Genomic DNA, 14,325 nt, shown 5'->3' with positions numbered 1-14,325 from the left:
AGATCGGTAAAATAGGCCATTTTAACCTAATGGGCCAAAAATGATAGGTTGACGCGTATGGTATAAAATTTTTCAAAAGTTTTCTGTACCTGTACCAAAGTTTTGTGCCTGTAAGAATATTTTGTGCTCGTAAAAAATATTTGTGTACATGTAAAAATAATTTGTATCTGTAAAAATATTTTGTGCATGCAAAAATGGTTTGTACATCTTCAAATCCGTTTTGTCACTGTGTAGAAAAAATGTTTGTGAATTTGCGAACGATTTTTGCAAGCACGGATTTTCCATTTGCAAGTGCGCATCTGTTTTCTACAGACATGAAACTGATCTACGGGTACGAAACGAATTTACAAGTACAAAACTTTTTTACAAATTTTCCCAAAACAGCCAATCACAGCACTGCTTACTGAACGGCCAGTCAGCCGATCAGCTCACTTCTTTAACCCTTAAAGGAGTACCGTCACACCGGTGTGACGGGAATGTTGAGAAATGAACGTTCTAAAGAATATCTGGGTTCATTGAATTCAACATAGAATTTTAGAACCTTCAATTGTTGCAGAACTTAGAATGTTCAAAAATCTACACCTTTAAGGGTTAATTCTGAAATGCTGGACATCTCTGGGTACATCCATGTAAACACTACAGTCAGAAGAGGTGAAACAAGTATTGGCTGGGCTAAGCTAACGTCAAAGATACTGCTTTTATCAACTGTCTCTGCTAACGTTATGTGAAAGCACCGCACATATAACATGGGAAATACAAAGGGAGGGAGGGAAGGGAGTCAGCCTAAAGCCACCCTGAACTTTTTTGGTAGCAGTAACTGTTATGTTCTAGCTAGCTTAGGTAACAAGCTAACTTAGCTAACAAGCAAACAGCTCAACTTAACTCTATTCCTTCCCTACTATGAATCTAATATCATTAACTAGAACTAATAAACAGTATAGTTTAAAACGCGAGCACTGGATAGGTAATTAGTAGGTAACAATAGGTAATGGTAGCTAACTGGGCTAGTATTGGCTGGGCTAAGCTAACGTCAAAGATACTATCAACCGTCTCTGCTAACGTTACGTGAAAGCACCGCACATTAACGTGGGAAATACAAAGGGAGGAATGACTAGTCGGAAAACACTAACACAATAACTATACAGAACAATTATATCATTAATAATAATACTAATGATCCGAATTTTATTAGTTCTAGTTAATGATATTAGATTCAGTAGGGAAGGAATAGAGTTAAGTTGAGCTGTTTGCTTGTTAGCGAAGATAGCTCTTCTTTTTTAAAGCCTGTGTTGCAGGTTAAACACCACTGTTGATTAATGGGTACATAAAGCACTCAATATATGTATATCATTTTTAAAAATGTCTCCAAATGGTGTTAAATGCCATTTTTTGTTGTTTTTAGCATTAGCGGGTTTTTTGTACGCAATTCGGTGATGACGTCACTTTGGGGACTACTTGACCTGCGCTTCATTCATTTCAACGAATTTCAATGGACATCACGGTTACACTTTCAACATAAAGTTTGTATATTTACACTTCGAATTTCGTCACAGCATTTATATCACAGCTACCCTATGATCTACCAATGGTAATAAAGGTGCCTGATATCAATTTAGTAATTTTTCTGAATTTCGGGAGGTCTCGTTTTGGAGGGTATGTGTTTTACATTCATTCCTATGGGAAACGGTCGCGGTTACACTTTCAACATAAAGTTTGTATATTTACACTTCGAATTTCGTTACAGCATTTATATGACAACGACCCTATGGTCTAACAAAGATAACAATGTCTTCCGATTTTAGTTTAATGTAATTTTCTGAAATTGAGAGGCCTCATTATGAGGCTACATAATGCACCTATTCAGTTCAATGTATTATGCTTATAACATTACGACACTTTTTTTGTTACTGTCAGTGAACAGCACCGAATGAAAGTCAACATGTTCTTTATATCTAGTGATAGAGATCATGTCGTTAGTTCAGATAAGTAGGCTACCGGGCAAACTTAGTCAGAAGATCAGAATATGAAGCATCATGATAGCTAGCTGGGCTAACTTTTTAGTCCCACCTGTGAGCCACCCCAGTTAGCTTCTACTAGCCGCCGCCGATTAGGCTGGTCGTGTCTTCAGCATGAATATTTTCGATAACTACTGCTCGTGATTGATTGCCATTGACATCGTCAGGGTACGGCTTACCAAAGAGGGAGATAATATGGGCAAGTCGCAGTTTTGCAGGTGCTTGTGTGGGCTGTGCCGTCCCAATGGAAACTGTGGTGGAGAGCTGCAGTAACTAGGGAAGCGAGTGCATTTTGGCCGCTTGTCGAGGAGCTCCCCTGTGACCAGCATAATGACATGATCTATCTAGCTATCTATCTACCTGTCTATATACATATCTAGGCTATCTATAGCCTATCTATTTATCTATAATCTGCGCTATCTACTGCTGAACAATCCCTTACTCGTCTCTCTTTACTCCTCTCTCGTTACTCTCAAGGGTCTCAAGGTGGGCTTTGGTCTGTAGTCTCCCCAAGGTGACGTAATGCAATGCATTGTGGGGGAAAGGAGAATCACTTCAAATGCTGTGAAATAGTACCTGCTTTTTCGTATTATATTCCGTTTTGTGATACCCAACAACATCAAATACAATGGATAACAGTTTAAATGTTTATTACCAACAAGCAAATTGTGCAAATTCGTTGGAAAATGAACCCTGCAACACGGCCTTTAAGTGTTTCACCTCTTCTGAACTGTGGTGTTTACATGGATGTACCAAGAGCTGCAGCGTTCAGCGTTTCAGAATTAAAGAAGCGAGCTGATCGGCTGACTGGCCGTTCAGTAAGCAGTGCTGTGATTGGCTGTTTTGGGAATATTTGTAAAAAAGTTTTGTACTTGTACATTCGTTTTGTACCCGTAAATCTGTTTCATGTCTGTAGAAAACAGATGCGCACTTGCAAATGGAAAATCCGTGCGTGCAAATATCGTTAGCAAATTCACAAAAAAAAATTCTACACAGTGAGAAAACGGATTTGAAGATGTACATGTACATGTACACAAATAATTTTTACGAGCACAAAATATTCTTACAAGCACAAAACTTTGGTACAGGTACAGAAAACTTTTGGCGAGAATTTTATACCATACGCGGGCGAGAAGTTAGTAGTAGGTTGTAGTAGGCTAGGTAGAGTTCAAGACATAACTGACGTTGCCTACCTGTGGGAGGCCTGTGAGGATGGTGGATCGGCTTGGGGAGCAGCTGCTGACCGATGTGAATGCGTTCTGCAATATTAAGCTGCGCTGCGACAGAGCGCGGAGATGAGGTGTGCGAACCACTGTGTTGTTATAAACCTCTGTCTCGAAGCCAGCATCGTCAGCTGTTTTCACACAAGGGTACGGACACAACTGTGTTCAGACCTTACAAGAATATTCCTTACGTTTTCAATGAGTATGACATAAATTTGTTAAATCTGAATGTTCTGAATTCAATGTTCTTACCTATGATGAGTAGCACGTTTCTCTGCTTAGATTCTATGGTGCAGCTGTAGCTTAATAAAAAGGCCAAACAAACTAACCAGGATCTAGTGTATTCTAATGCCATGTTGAAGAATTGCATTACTGTCGAATTGAAATATCATGTTCTTTTGGTTTCCATTGGCTGTTAAGGGCTGACCCACACAATATTGGCAACACTTGTAGCCTGTTGTAGCCTATACAACTTCCGCCTTACATCCCTTGTGCTAGTCATATGAGGATTGTCACGTGATGACGTGAGTTTGACGATAACACTCGCAGACCACACTGGCCACAATAGAGGAAGTAAACGGACTGAAGCTACTGTGATTATATCGTGTCAAAGATAACAATTCATGTAGACAAAATGAAAGGACCCATGGATTAAAACTAAGGTAGGCTACAACGTTGTATTCAAATTCAAAGTTTACACGTTATAATAATTATGCCGAAGGTTTTTCATACTAGGTCATGTTTTGTAGGTAGCTGGAGGTTGTGTCAATTCAATCGGAATTTGAATGAGTTCATTTCAGAATTTCAGGGGAATATCAAGATTGAATATTGGTGTTGCCTTCGTGGCAGAATTTAGTGCAGACTATAGCCAAATAAACCTCTCCACTGCTCCACTCTCCATTGCTATATTGGATTGACCATAGGCTTGCCCAACTCCTGAAAAATGCAGGCTAAATGTCTCGCGTAGCCTAATAACATTTTTTTCTCTCTTTACAGAGCTAAAGCATGAAGATGAAATACATTGCCTCTTATTCTAGTACATGCAGGCATTCTGAAAGTTGGACATTTCTCTGTCGGAATACAAATGATCAAAGCTTCTAAGACTCGTTATTCAATAAGAACACAAGACTGGTTCAGGTTCTGCCAGTGAGTCTTGAGTTCATGAAGCCAGTGGTCTTCATTAGCTTAGCTGTGGCCACTTGAGCCTCAAAAGAAGGTGAGGGTGCAAAACCTCTGTGCTGTGAAGATCTAATTGATGCAAGCTGCTACTGGGAAGTATAGGAATAGAAAATGGAGCCACTGATCAGTCAGATCCCCATACACAGAAACTCAGCTCAGCATATGTGGGTGTCCTGCTGCTCTTTCTGCACCTTCCATAGATGGATACCGATTCTGACCTGGCTTCCTAAATACAACTTCAGATGGCTGCAGATGGACATCATTGCAGGTGTTACAGTAGGACTCACCACTGTACCACAGGCTCTGGCTTATGCTGAGGTGGCAGGTTTACCTGTGCAGGTTAGTGCAATCTTTGGGCTTAAGGTCTTTGTAGCACACTTGCCAAGTAATATTAAACCCTAATGTCCGTTGAGAAACTTGAGGTTGAGTCTGTGATTAATCAGAAAATGAATCAGTCAAATTACACGGTTATTCGGTTTATGCATGGAAGGCTCTTTAGGAAGCTCATATATTTCCAGTGGAGTGTCAGCAGTGTTGTAACAGCATCTTCTGTTATATTCTGCTCCTTATGTGTTCACTCAGATCTTGTTTATGCCCAACAGGGCAACTCTAAATTCAACTTTCACACATGCATAAATCCTTCAGCATCTTAACATGCTCATTCACTAGGTGCAACACCCAACCTGGTCCATGTAAACAGGTACACCAAAACAATAGCCATTAAAACACACCTGAACAGTGTTGAATTTGCTTTTCCTGTTTGGAAAGCCAGTACTGTGGACTGTTTCTTGAGCACACAGAGAACTGAATGCCAGGGAACTGTGAGGAGCAATTTGTCGAATTTTGCAAAAAAGTGTAATAGATTAAATCAGGGACTACATCTTCAAGTCTGTTGTACTTAGAACATCCCACTGTGGCAAACTTGTCCTTTTCCACTCACCATTATGCTCAAAGACAATATGTATACCATGGTGGATAAGCAGGTTTGTCAGTTAATCTTTTTTATTTTTGTCTTGCTGAGGTTGTGCTTTTATCATATTCATGGCTCATCTTTGTCTAATTTTGAATTCTCTGCTCTACAGTATGGGCTATACTCCGCTTTCATGGGTGGTTTTATGTACTGTGTCTTGGGAACATCGAAGGATGTGACCCTGGGGCCAACAGCCATTATGTCCCTTCTGTGCGCCTTTTACATCGGTGGGGATCCTGTCTATGCTGTTCTGCTATCATTCATTTGTGGGCTTATCCAGGTGTCACTGGCACTCCTCAGACTAGGTAAGAAAGAGACTTTTATGTTTTATGAAGGCTTTTGTGCTTAATTTATTGTAGTTTCTGTAGCCTCTTTTTATTGTTATAGGCTAATATTTTAATTTAGGGCTGTAACTAATGATTATTTTCATAGTCGATTAACCTGCTGATTATTTTGTAAACACATAATGTAATGTTTAAAAAAAACAATGCAACTGATCTCAGCTGGTATTCTGTCTATAATGGAGTGGAATAGAAATTTCTAAGTGACCCCAAACTTTTGACCGGTAGTACGTACATCTTAATCTCGAACTTCGAAATCAAATGTAGAATCGACGATGCAGCCACACCCCCAATGTCACGTCCATCATGCATGCCAAGAGACCAAAAACACACACACACACACACACACACACGTGTTGAAATGCGCCATGTTATCTCCTCTAACTTCAAGCTGTAGCAGCCAGTTTAAAAAACCCACATCGACCAAACCCAAAGCCTCTTCTGCTATTCTGAAATCTCAAGTATGGAAATAGGCTATTTTGTTGTTGATTCACGTCAGTTAACGCTAACTTACTGAACTTAGCAAGTAAAAGAAGTTCTAGTTACAGTACAAAATTAGGCTTAGGCCTGGCTAATAATAGACTAGATATGATTGAATAGAGACCACATATAAGAAAATGGACAACATATCCACTTCAGTCCCTATCAACACAAGTGTTTTTCAAAGGTCAGGATTAGGCTCTAAACCAGATTGTCAAAATTGTAAAGCTACTGTAAAATATTTAGTTTGCACTTTCAGGAACATATTGGATCAAATTTAGATAGCTATCCAATATTAAAGTGCCCATATTATGACTATTTTTCAACGTTAACAAGTTAAAATAGGTCTATGAGTTCCAGAAAACATGTTTCTGAAGTTTACTGGAAATAGCTTGTAGGAAAAGATTCCCACCTACCTCTATTACACTCTTTTTCAGTCCCTTTCAAAGTGTGCTGTTTCTGCTGCTCATTACATATTAATGAGCTGCTGCTCACTTACCCACGCCCCACTCCATTAACTGTTACCAGGGTCATTCGTGCCAAATCAACAAATGACTCCAGCCTCGCCTGACCATCTTGGCTTTGCGTCATACTTCATGTCAATAATGCTAAATATTACCCAACAACTACTGTGCAAAGGTTTAAGCTTGTATCTACATTCTTTTCTGAGATATGGAGGCTTAAAAAACAGTTGAACTCCTAGGCTTGGTGCGGAGGTGGGGTGTTGATTATGCAACGTCTGAAACACGCCAATTCAACATCTACTACACCTTCGTTTTACATAGTATAGTTAGGCTACAGAACTGCATCTTCTCAGATGAAGCACTGTGATATTATCTTGGTCAATAATTACCAATTAGATTATTTAGCGTCCATGTAAACAAGTTGGTTGAAATCTTTAATCAGATTAATTTCAATCGGATTTAAATAAAAATGTCCATGCAAACGTGGCTATTGATTCCAATGGGAAAGACAGCTAGATGCTAGTCACACGTTACATATTGATTCACAGGACATTCAATCCTTTTACTAACACAATGGTTATGAAGAAATGTGTATATGTAACTGACTCATGCCGAAACTATGTACACTACCAACCTAATTCGTTTCCAATATCCCAGTGTTGAGGACGAATTTAGCCCCTAGCTAACACTTACCATAATCTCTATGTAAAATGGTTAGCTTGCTAGCTAGCTATCTAACAGTGGAACTTCAGTAGCCTACAGCATAAGCTTAGCATAGACTGTATATACAGTCTATGATCTCACCCATAGACTGTATATATATACAGTCTATGATCTCACCTAGTTGTAGGAAATATGTAAGTGATGGAATTAGAATGAATCCCATGAACAAACAGATAACTCTTACACCAACCTTATTTTGCGCATTTTATTCACGTTTGTTCAACGATTTAGTAAGTATAAATCCTTTTCCCTGCCCACTTCGATGCAGCTCCATAGGTTTCCATTATATCCACGTAACGTAATTGCCCTAAAAGGAGGTGGTGGGTGGGAATATTTAAATGTTTTCGGCTTGTGACGTCAAAAGCCTTGCCGATTTTGACCAGCTCACCCTGGAGGCTGAAGGCAGGATACATCCAGAAACCCTTATCTCTCTCAAAACAGCATGGATGTTTTTTTTTCCAAGTTTGTATGTGTGTGGAAGCACCAGAGACACACAATAACACATCAAATCCCAGAAAAAGTGATTTTTTCATAATATGGGCACTTTAAAGATGGGTCGCTATCCAAAATGTATCTTGCGTGTATGTATGGGTATGTCTATTTTTGGCTCCATGCATGATGGCTGACACGAACAATTTGTTTTTCTTGGTTCAAGGTGCTACTCAAAAAACTCAATACTCAAAAGGTTGGCAAGGGCAAACTTATTACATTTTGCAGAGACTCTCTGGACGCCTTAATGATTATACTTTTGCTTAACTCTATTTCGAAGTTGAGTTGAAATAGACAGTAACTTTTATGTTTACAAGATTGAGTCTGCAGTTCTCATTACCCTTCTTTGCACTTGATGTGCTAGCAAGATCATATGTTTTAAACGTGATTTTTTTTAAACAGTGTAGCCTTGTATGGCATGATGTAATATATGACATTGCAATGAAAACAAGATGTTATTATAGTACTTTAAAACCCATATTTGACACTCAAATATGATTAAGTTGCATTATTTGTGTGTTATAATGTTGCCTGTTGTCTACTTCAAGTGCAATATGGTCTTTTGTTTTGTAGTGGCCCTCAGAAGCGCATAGCTCTAGTACTTTAAGATAAACAGGAGTGTGTACTTAAATTTAATTTGGGGTTAATCTGTCTGACACATTTATCTGCCGTGTAATCACAGACTAACACCTGGTATGCACTGATGACAGCAATAACTCCAGTTGATAACCTTAAATGTGTGATCAAGGCACTACAGTTTTGGCCAAACGTTTTCGCATTTTGAAAACTTGTGAATCAAAGAGAGAGCCTATAAATCCAGACCCTGGAAATCTAGAAAGATTAAGGGTCTGGCCATGACTAATGTAATGGCCCACTCGAGGGGCGACCCCAAGCATGCATTTGAAAATCTCACTGCACGCAATTGGATAACACTACGACCAATGTTTACTGACTGATTTGTTGCAGCATTGTTGTCATCTGTTTAGCTTGCCTCTGGCCCGCCTATATCACATACACCAATGTGATTTGGTACCCCACGATACAAGGAACATAAGTAATGACCATTATTACTCATTGCCATTCCATTGTATCAAAGAGCATGTTCTCTGGCAAGAGTTTTAAGATATTTGGATAAGAAAGCAATTCTGTCTCTGGCAGAAGCTCTAGTGTAGTCTTTTTTCGATTATGCAAAATTTAGCAACCAGTCTGTGGAACAGGTTGTTAGGAGAAGATCATTAGATATTTAGGATGTTTATAAGTATATATAAGTATATATACTCTTTTGATCCCGTGAGGGAAATTTGGTCTCTGCATTTATCCCAATCCGTGAATTAGTGAAACAAACTCAGCACACAGTGAACACACAGTGAGGTGAAGCACACACTAATCCCGGCGCAGTGAGCTGCCTGCAACAACAGCGGCACTTGGGGAGCAGTGAGGGGTTAGGTGCCTTGCTCAAGGGCACTTCAGCCGTGCCTACTGGTCGGGGTTCGAACCAAGTCCGAAGCGCTAACCAGTAGGCCACGGCTGCCCATGTTTTAAGCAGGCACTGAAAAAATGGCTTACATGTCAATTACATTGGTATTCTTTGTTTATTGTATTGCTTTTAGGGAAATATTTGGTGTATTTAGTAGTGTACTGATGTATTGGTTGATGTGGTCCCCCATTAGGGACCACAATGGAAATAAGACTTACAGTACAGTGCTACAAATTACATATACACAACATTACAATACAACCAATTACAATACAACACTTATTTTTCACTTAATTTTGTGTGCAGGGTTTTTGTTAGACTTTATCTCCTATCCTGTCATCAAAGGCTTCACGTCTGCTGCAGCAGTTACAATTGGATTCGGCCAGATTAAGGTGAGTGTCATCCAATACTGAGTACGGTTACTGATATTTCTGATTATAAAATAACTATTAGGCTAGCATAAAAATGCAATGGATTGGAACTCAGGTTTAATTTTCTTCTCTGCTCTGGTTGTTATTAAGCCTACAAATAAATAATAATGAGTATCAAATAATAGGCTATTTCAAACCAAAAATAAAGATAGAAAAAAAATTGAAAATAATAAAAAAGTATTATAAAAGTATTATGTAAAACAAGCCTCCACATTGGCGCTGTCTTCACATTTTAGTTAAACAAATTATCACTACACTATTTTGCACTGTCTTCACTCTGTCACTAAAATGTGATGGGGCAACAAAACATGACAAGTCAGTCACCCTGCGACTGCAATTAGGGAGGTTTGGCGAATCACTGCTCCTAGATTACATTACGCATGCTCCGCACGCCGCGTGCTCTATTTCAGCGCTTGTTTGTTGCTAAAGGAGGAGGAGGATGCACAACTGAAACCGCCATCGAAGCACGAGCATAGATTATACATAATAAAGGCTAGTTGTCTTATGGTAGAGTTTCAAACGGCATCCCCGGCGCATCTTGTCACAGACAAGCTATATGGTGGGCTCTGTGGTACCTGATGCAAGGTGAGTGATCTGCACGAACACAAATACTCTTATCTCGCTGAAATCTTGACGGATCTCCATATGTTATCGCTAATTAAGTTGCTCTGACCGGGGGTAGCCTATGTTAGCGCATAGTTGCTGTTAAAATGGCTACTAGCGCTGGGAATCGAAATACAGCATATGTAACATGTTTAAAACTATTGCGTGTTATGGAAATTATCAAATTTCTTGCAGCATTTGGGAACGCAATGAATGAACTTGAAAGCAGAGTCCCTCGATGTTAGATTAGGTTACTTGCAAATGTCGTTGTCCATGACCTGGCAGTTCCATGGCAAGCCGTTTTAACATACCTTTGAATTTCCCCTTGGGGATCAATAAAGTATCTATGTATCTATCTATCTATCTATCTATCTATCTATCTATCATACCTTATGGCAAGCCGCCTCACTGGATAAACTTGAAAGTAGGGCTGGGACGATATACAATATATATCTCGATATTTTGACTGCACACTTTTACCCTTTAATGTTTTCAATCATACCAGTACATTCTTGGTTACTTTCGTAGGTGGTTTATATTGAAACATTTTTATATTTGCGTGTACAATAAAATTGAACAAAGAGTATTTATTCTAATGAAGCCATTGTACAAAATGCATAATATATTTCCACAAAATTGCAACAAATGCAACAAGGCTACATTTGCAACAAGGTTACACGCGCAACAAGGCTACACACTTGAAAAAAAAACAGATAGCTCACAGCAATAAAAAGCGCACATTTAAAAGGAAACCCTAAAAACAACATAGATAAAAGTGCACTTTCATGGCGAATCATTTAAAAAATGGAGTTAAAGGTCCAGACTATGACAATGACAAACCACTATGAACAATAGCAGTCACATCCCAGCATTGTGTGTGTGTGTTTGTGTTATATTTGCATATTAAGCTCACAACAATAAAAAAATGCAAATTTAAAAGGCAACCCTGAAAAAAAACCTGATAAAAGTGGACTTTCATCATTTCAAAAATGGAGGTAAAGGTTCAGGGTGAACAATAAGTCAACATAGGTGTGTGTGTGTGTTAAATTTCTGTGATATTTGGGAATGTGGTTGTGAGAATGCATTGTGTGATGTGTGAACAGGTGTTCAAAAACAGTATAGGTTTCTAGGCCAAGTATACTTGAGTATACAAGGAATGCGTGCGTATACAGTACAAGGAATTTGGTCTCCGCATTTATCCCATCCGTGAATTAGTGAACACAGAGCACACAGTGAACACACAGTGAGGTGAAGCGCACACAATAACAGAGCAGTGAGCTGCCTTGCTACAGCGGCGTGCGGGGAGCGGAGAGGGCTTAGGTGCCTTGCTCAAGGGCACTTCAGCTGTTCCTGCTGGTCGGGGATCGAAACGGCAACCCTTCGGTTACAAGCCACGACTGCCCCAGTCTGCAAGTAGGCAGACAACTCTGTGTTCAGCTGCTCTTTCTTTGATGTTATGGTAGAAAATACCATTGCCTTTATGAAGAAGCTCCCTAGGGTTTTCTTTTTGTAAGTAAAGTAAGTAAGTAAATTTAATTTATAGAGCACATTTAAAACAGTTTCCACTGACCAAAGTGCTGTACAGAGGATAGGGCTAAAAATAGAAAATAAAAGCAAATCAGAACAAACAGAGAAAGTAAGCAAGACAAATACAGAAATACAATAGACAAATAGACAGCCCTAAACAAATAAATAGCAACAGTACAGTAGACACTTGAATATGAAGAAGAGAGGAGAGAGATGGACAGCTAGGAAGCAGGGAAGGCCAAGGAGTAAAGGTGGGTCTTTAGTCTTGATTTAAAAGTGGTGATTGAGGGAGGCAGTCTAACATCTGGGGGCAGACAATTCCACAGACGTGGGGCTGCTACCGCAAAAGCTCTATCGCCTCTTTGCTTGAGGCGGGTGCGGGCCACAGAGAGAAGACCCTTGTCGGTAGATCTAAGGGACCTGGATGCTGAGAGGGGATGGAGGAGGTCTGAAATATATGAGGGAGCCAACCCATGCAGTGCCTTATAAACAATCAGAAGGACTTTGAAGTGGACCCTAAAGCTAATGGGGAGCCAGTGCAAGGAGGCCGGTACAGGGGTGATGTGTTGGTATTTCTTGGTGCCAGTAAGCAACCTAGCAGCTGCATTTTGTACCAATTGCAGACGAGAAAGTTGGGACTGGGGGAGACCAAGATAGAGGGAGTTGCAATAATCTAACCGGGATGTAACAAATGCATGAATTACTGTTTCTAAGTCCTTGGGAGACAAAGAGGGTTTGAGATGGGAAATAATTATCAGCTGATGGAAGCTACTCTTGATAACAGAGCTAATCTGTCTTTTAAAACAGAGCTCTGAATCAAGGATGACACCTAGATTTTTGGCATGTGGCTTGACAAAAGAGGGGGCTCTGCTACTATTGGTGCTTCATGTGGCACACAAACTTCCTTCTCCCATTCTCTCTCTTTACTACTACTACTACTACTACTACTACTACTACTACTACACACACACACAAACAAAGGCAAACAGAGTTTAACACGCACGTAGTCTAACCAGGACTCAACATAAACTCTTCAAAGCTGCCAAGAGCATGTAGTTTTGTATTGTAGTTTTGCATGTAGCTGCAAGCATGTAGTTTTGATCACTGGCTCCAGTGGTTGCTTCATTACAAACTGCCTATTATTAAGATATAAAAATGATTATAACACTGGTTAGTGTTTAACAATCAACATTTTAATTTATTTCACACAAATTCTTTAAAACAGTGCACAGTACAGAGTATACAACTAGAGATGCACCGATATGGAATTTTAGGGCCGATAACGATAACCGATATTTATTGGTTTGTTGTGGCCGATACGATAACCGATTGTGAAAAGTGATTTGGGGAAAGCATTTAATACGCATAATTTTATTGCAGTAATTTTACCTACCACCAAATGATGGACAGAACTCATAATAGTCCTCAATAGTGCGGCAGTCAACAACATAACAGTAGCCTAGCCCTACAGTATGTGTGGCTCCTTTAAGTGAACCTGACGTCAGTGAATTGCGAGTGAGTGGCTAGAGAGTATGAATCGTTTTAATTTAGGACCAAACGGCTCAGCTGGGAATAAGCTACAGTATAGTGACCAAATCAGAGTTTGTGAGGGAAACTTATGTTTAGTTTCAACTGAATAAAGCTGCAACTCCTCAGACTGTATCTTATGTCCATCTACTCTGTTGCGCACAACCTGCTGCAGCAGAAATGAAAGGGGTTAGCCCCGAAGGTTTTAATAACTTATTATGATGACCTGTCTGGAACTGAAGCAGGAATGGTTAGCATATTTCTAGGTAGTAATACAAAACCCAAGCTAACGCAATACTAAAACACTACTAGGCCTACTTATGTACTCGTCCCACTAACGAGTTTGCTTATTTGTTTCCCCAATCAGCGCGGTAAAGTGCAAACACACCAGCACAAGACGGCTCTAGATAGGGCTGAGCTCCGCTCTGGTAAGGTTAAATGGCGGATCATTCACGAGACGATTTTGAGATGCACAGATTCCCAAATGAACGCATATCCACAGATTTTGTTAGAATGGTGAAATACATTCACACCGCTGACATTATATTGAGGAAAAAGTATAGCCAACCAAGCTCAAGTAGCTCAGTGTAGCCAGACGGACCTTACGTAGGCCTAAATTAGGCGCAAATTATCGGCCAGAATTCTGTTAACGGACCGATAATAATATTTTCATTTTTTCACTTATAGGCCAATAATATATCGGCCGCCGTTTAAATTACTTCCCAAAGTGGTTGGTACGCAAACACGTCAGTATTAGTCTGCCTTTTCTTACAGGCCTGGTACTCTGCAGATCTCCTCCTTGCTACCCACTTTTTAACAAATTTAGTGGGGTCCCAGGATGCTAATGGAGGGCCGACAATGTTAACAAACATTACA

General features: G+C 39.7%; 2 protein-coding genes across 2 annotated transcripts in view; one reads left to right on the top strand and one right to left on the bottom strand.

Moving 5' to 3' along the window:
* Window positions 1-3,732, bottom strand: part of sgsh (N-sulfoglucosamine sulfohydrolase (sulfamidase)) — a 35,420-nt gene extending 31,688 nt beyond the window's left edge. The window contains exons 1-2 of the mRNA XM_076295941.1: window positions 3,491-3,732; window positions 3,209-3,369 (exon numbers count right to left, since the gene is read on the bottom strand). Of these exons, the coding sequence (XP_076152056.1) occupies window positions 3,209-3,369; window positions 3,491-3,608 (279 nt within the window). The 5' untranslated portion in view covers window positions 3,609-3,732. The remainder of the gene's footprint in view (window positions 1-3,208; window positions 3,370-3,490) is intronic.
* Window positions 3,733-3,773: 41 nt separating this feature from the next.
* slc26a11 (solute carrier family 26 member 11) overlaps window positions 3,774-14,325 on the top strand; it is a 54,410-nt gene continuing 43,858 nt past the window's right edge. The window contains exons 1-4 of the mRNA XM_076295931.1: window positions 3,774-3,900; window positions 4,235-4,756; window positions 5,500-5,692; window positions 9,668-9,753. Of these exons, the coding sequence (XP_076152046.1) occupies window positions 4,529-4,756; window positions 5,500-5,692; window positions 9,668-9,753 (507 nt within the window). The 5' untranslated portion in view covers window positions 3,774-3,900; window positions 4,235-4,528. The remainder of the gene's footprint in view (window positions 3,901-4,234; window positions 4,757-5,499; window positions 5,693-9,667; window positions 9,754-14,325) is intronic.

The sequence above is a fragment of the Alosa pseudoharengus genome, unplaced genomic scaffold, assembly GCF_046254945.1.
Source record: "Alosa pseudoharengus isolate Yale_2024_CS ecotype anadromous, Long Island Sound unplaced genomic scaffold, YU_APseudo_1.1 YU_APseudo_1.1_scf_1, whole genome shotgun sequence".
NCBI classification, from domain to species: Eukaryota; Metazoa; Chordata; class Actinopteri; order Clupeiformes; family Clupeidae; genus Alosa; species Alosa pseudoharengus.
Note: the sequence above shows the minus strand (reverse complement) of the source record. Positions and strands in the feature narration are given on the sequence as shown.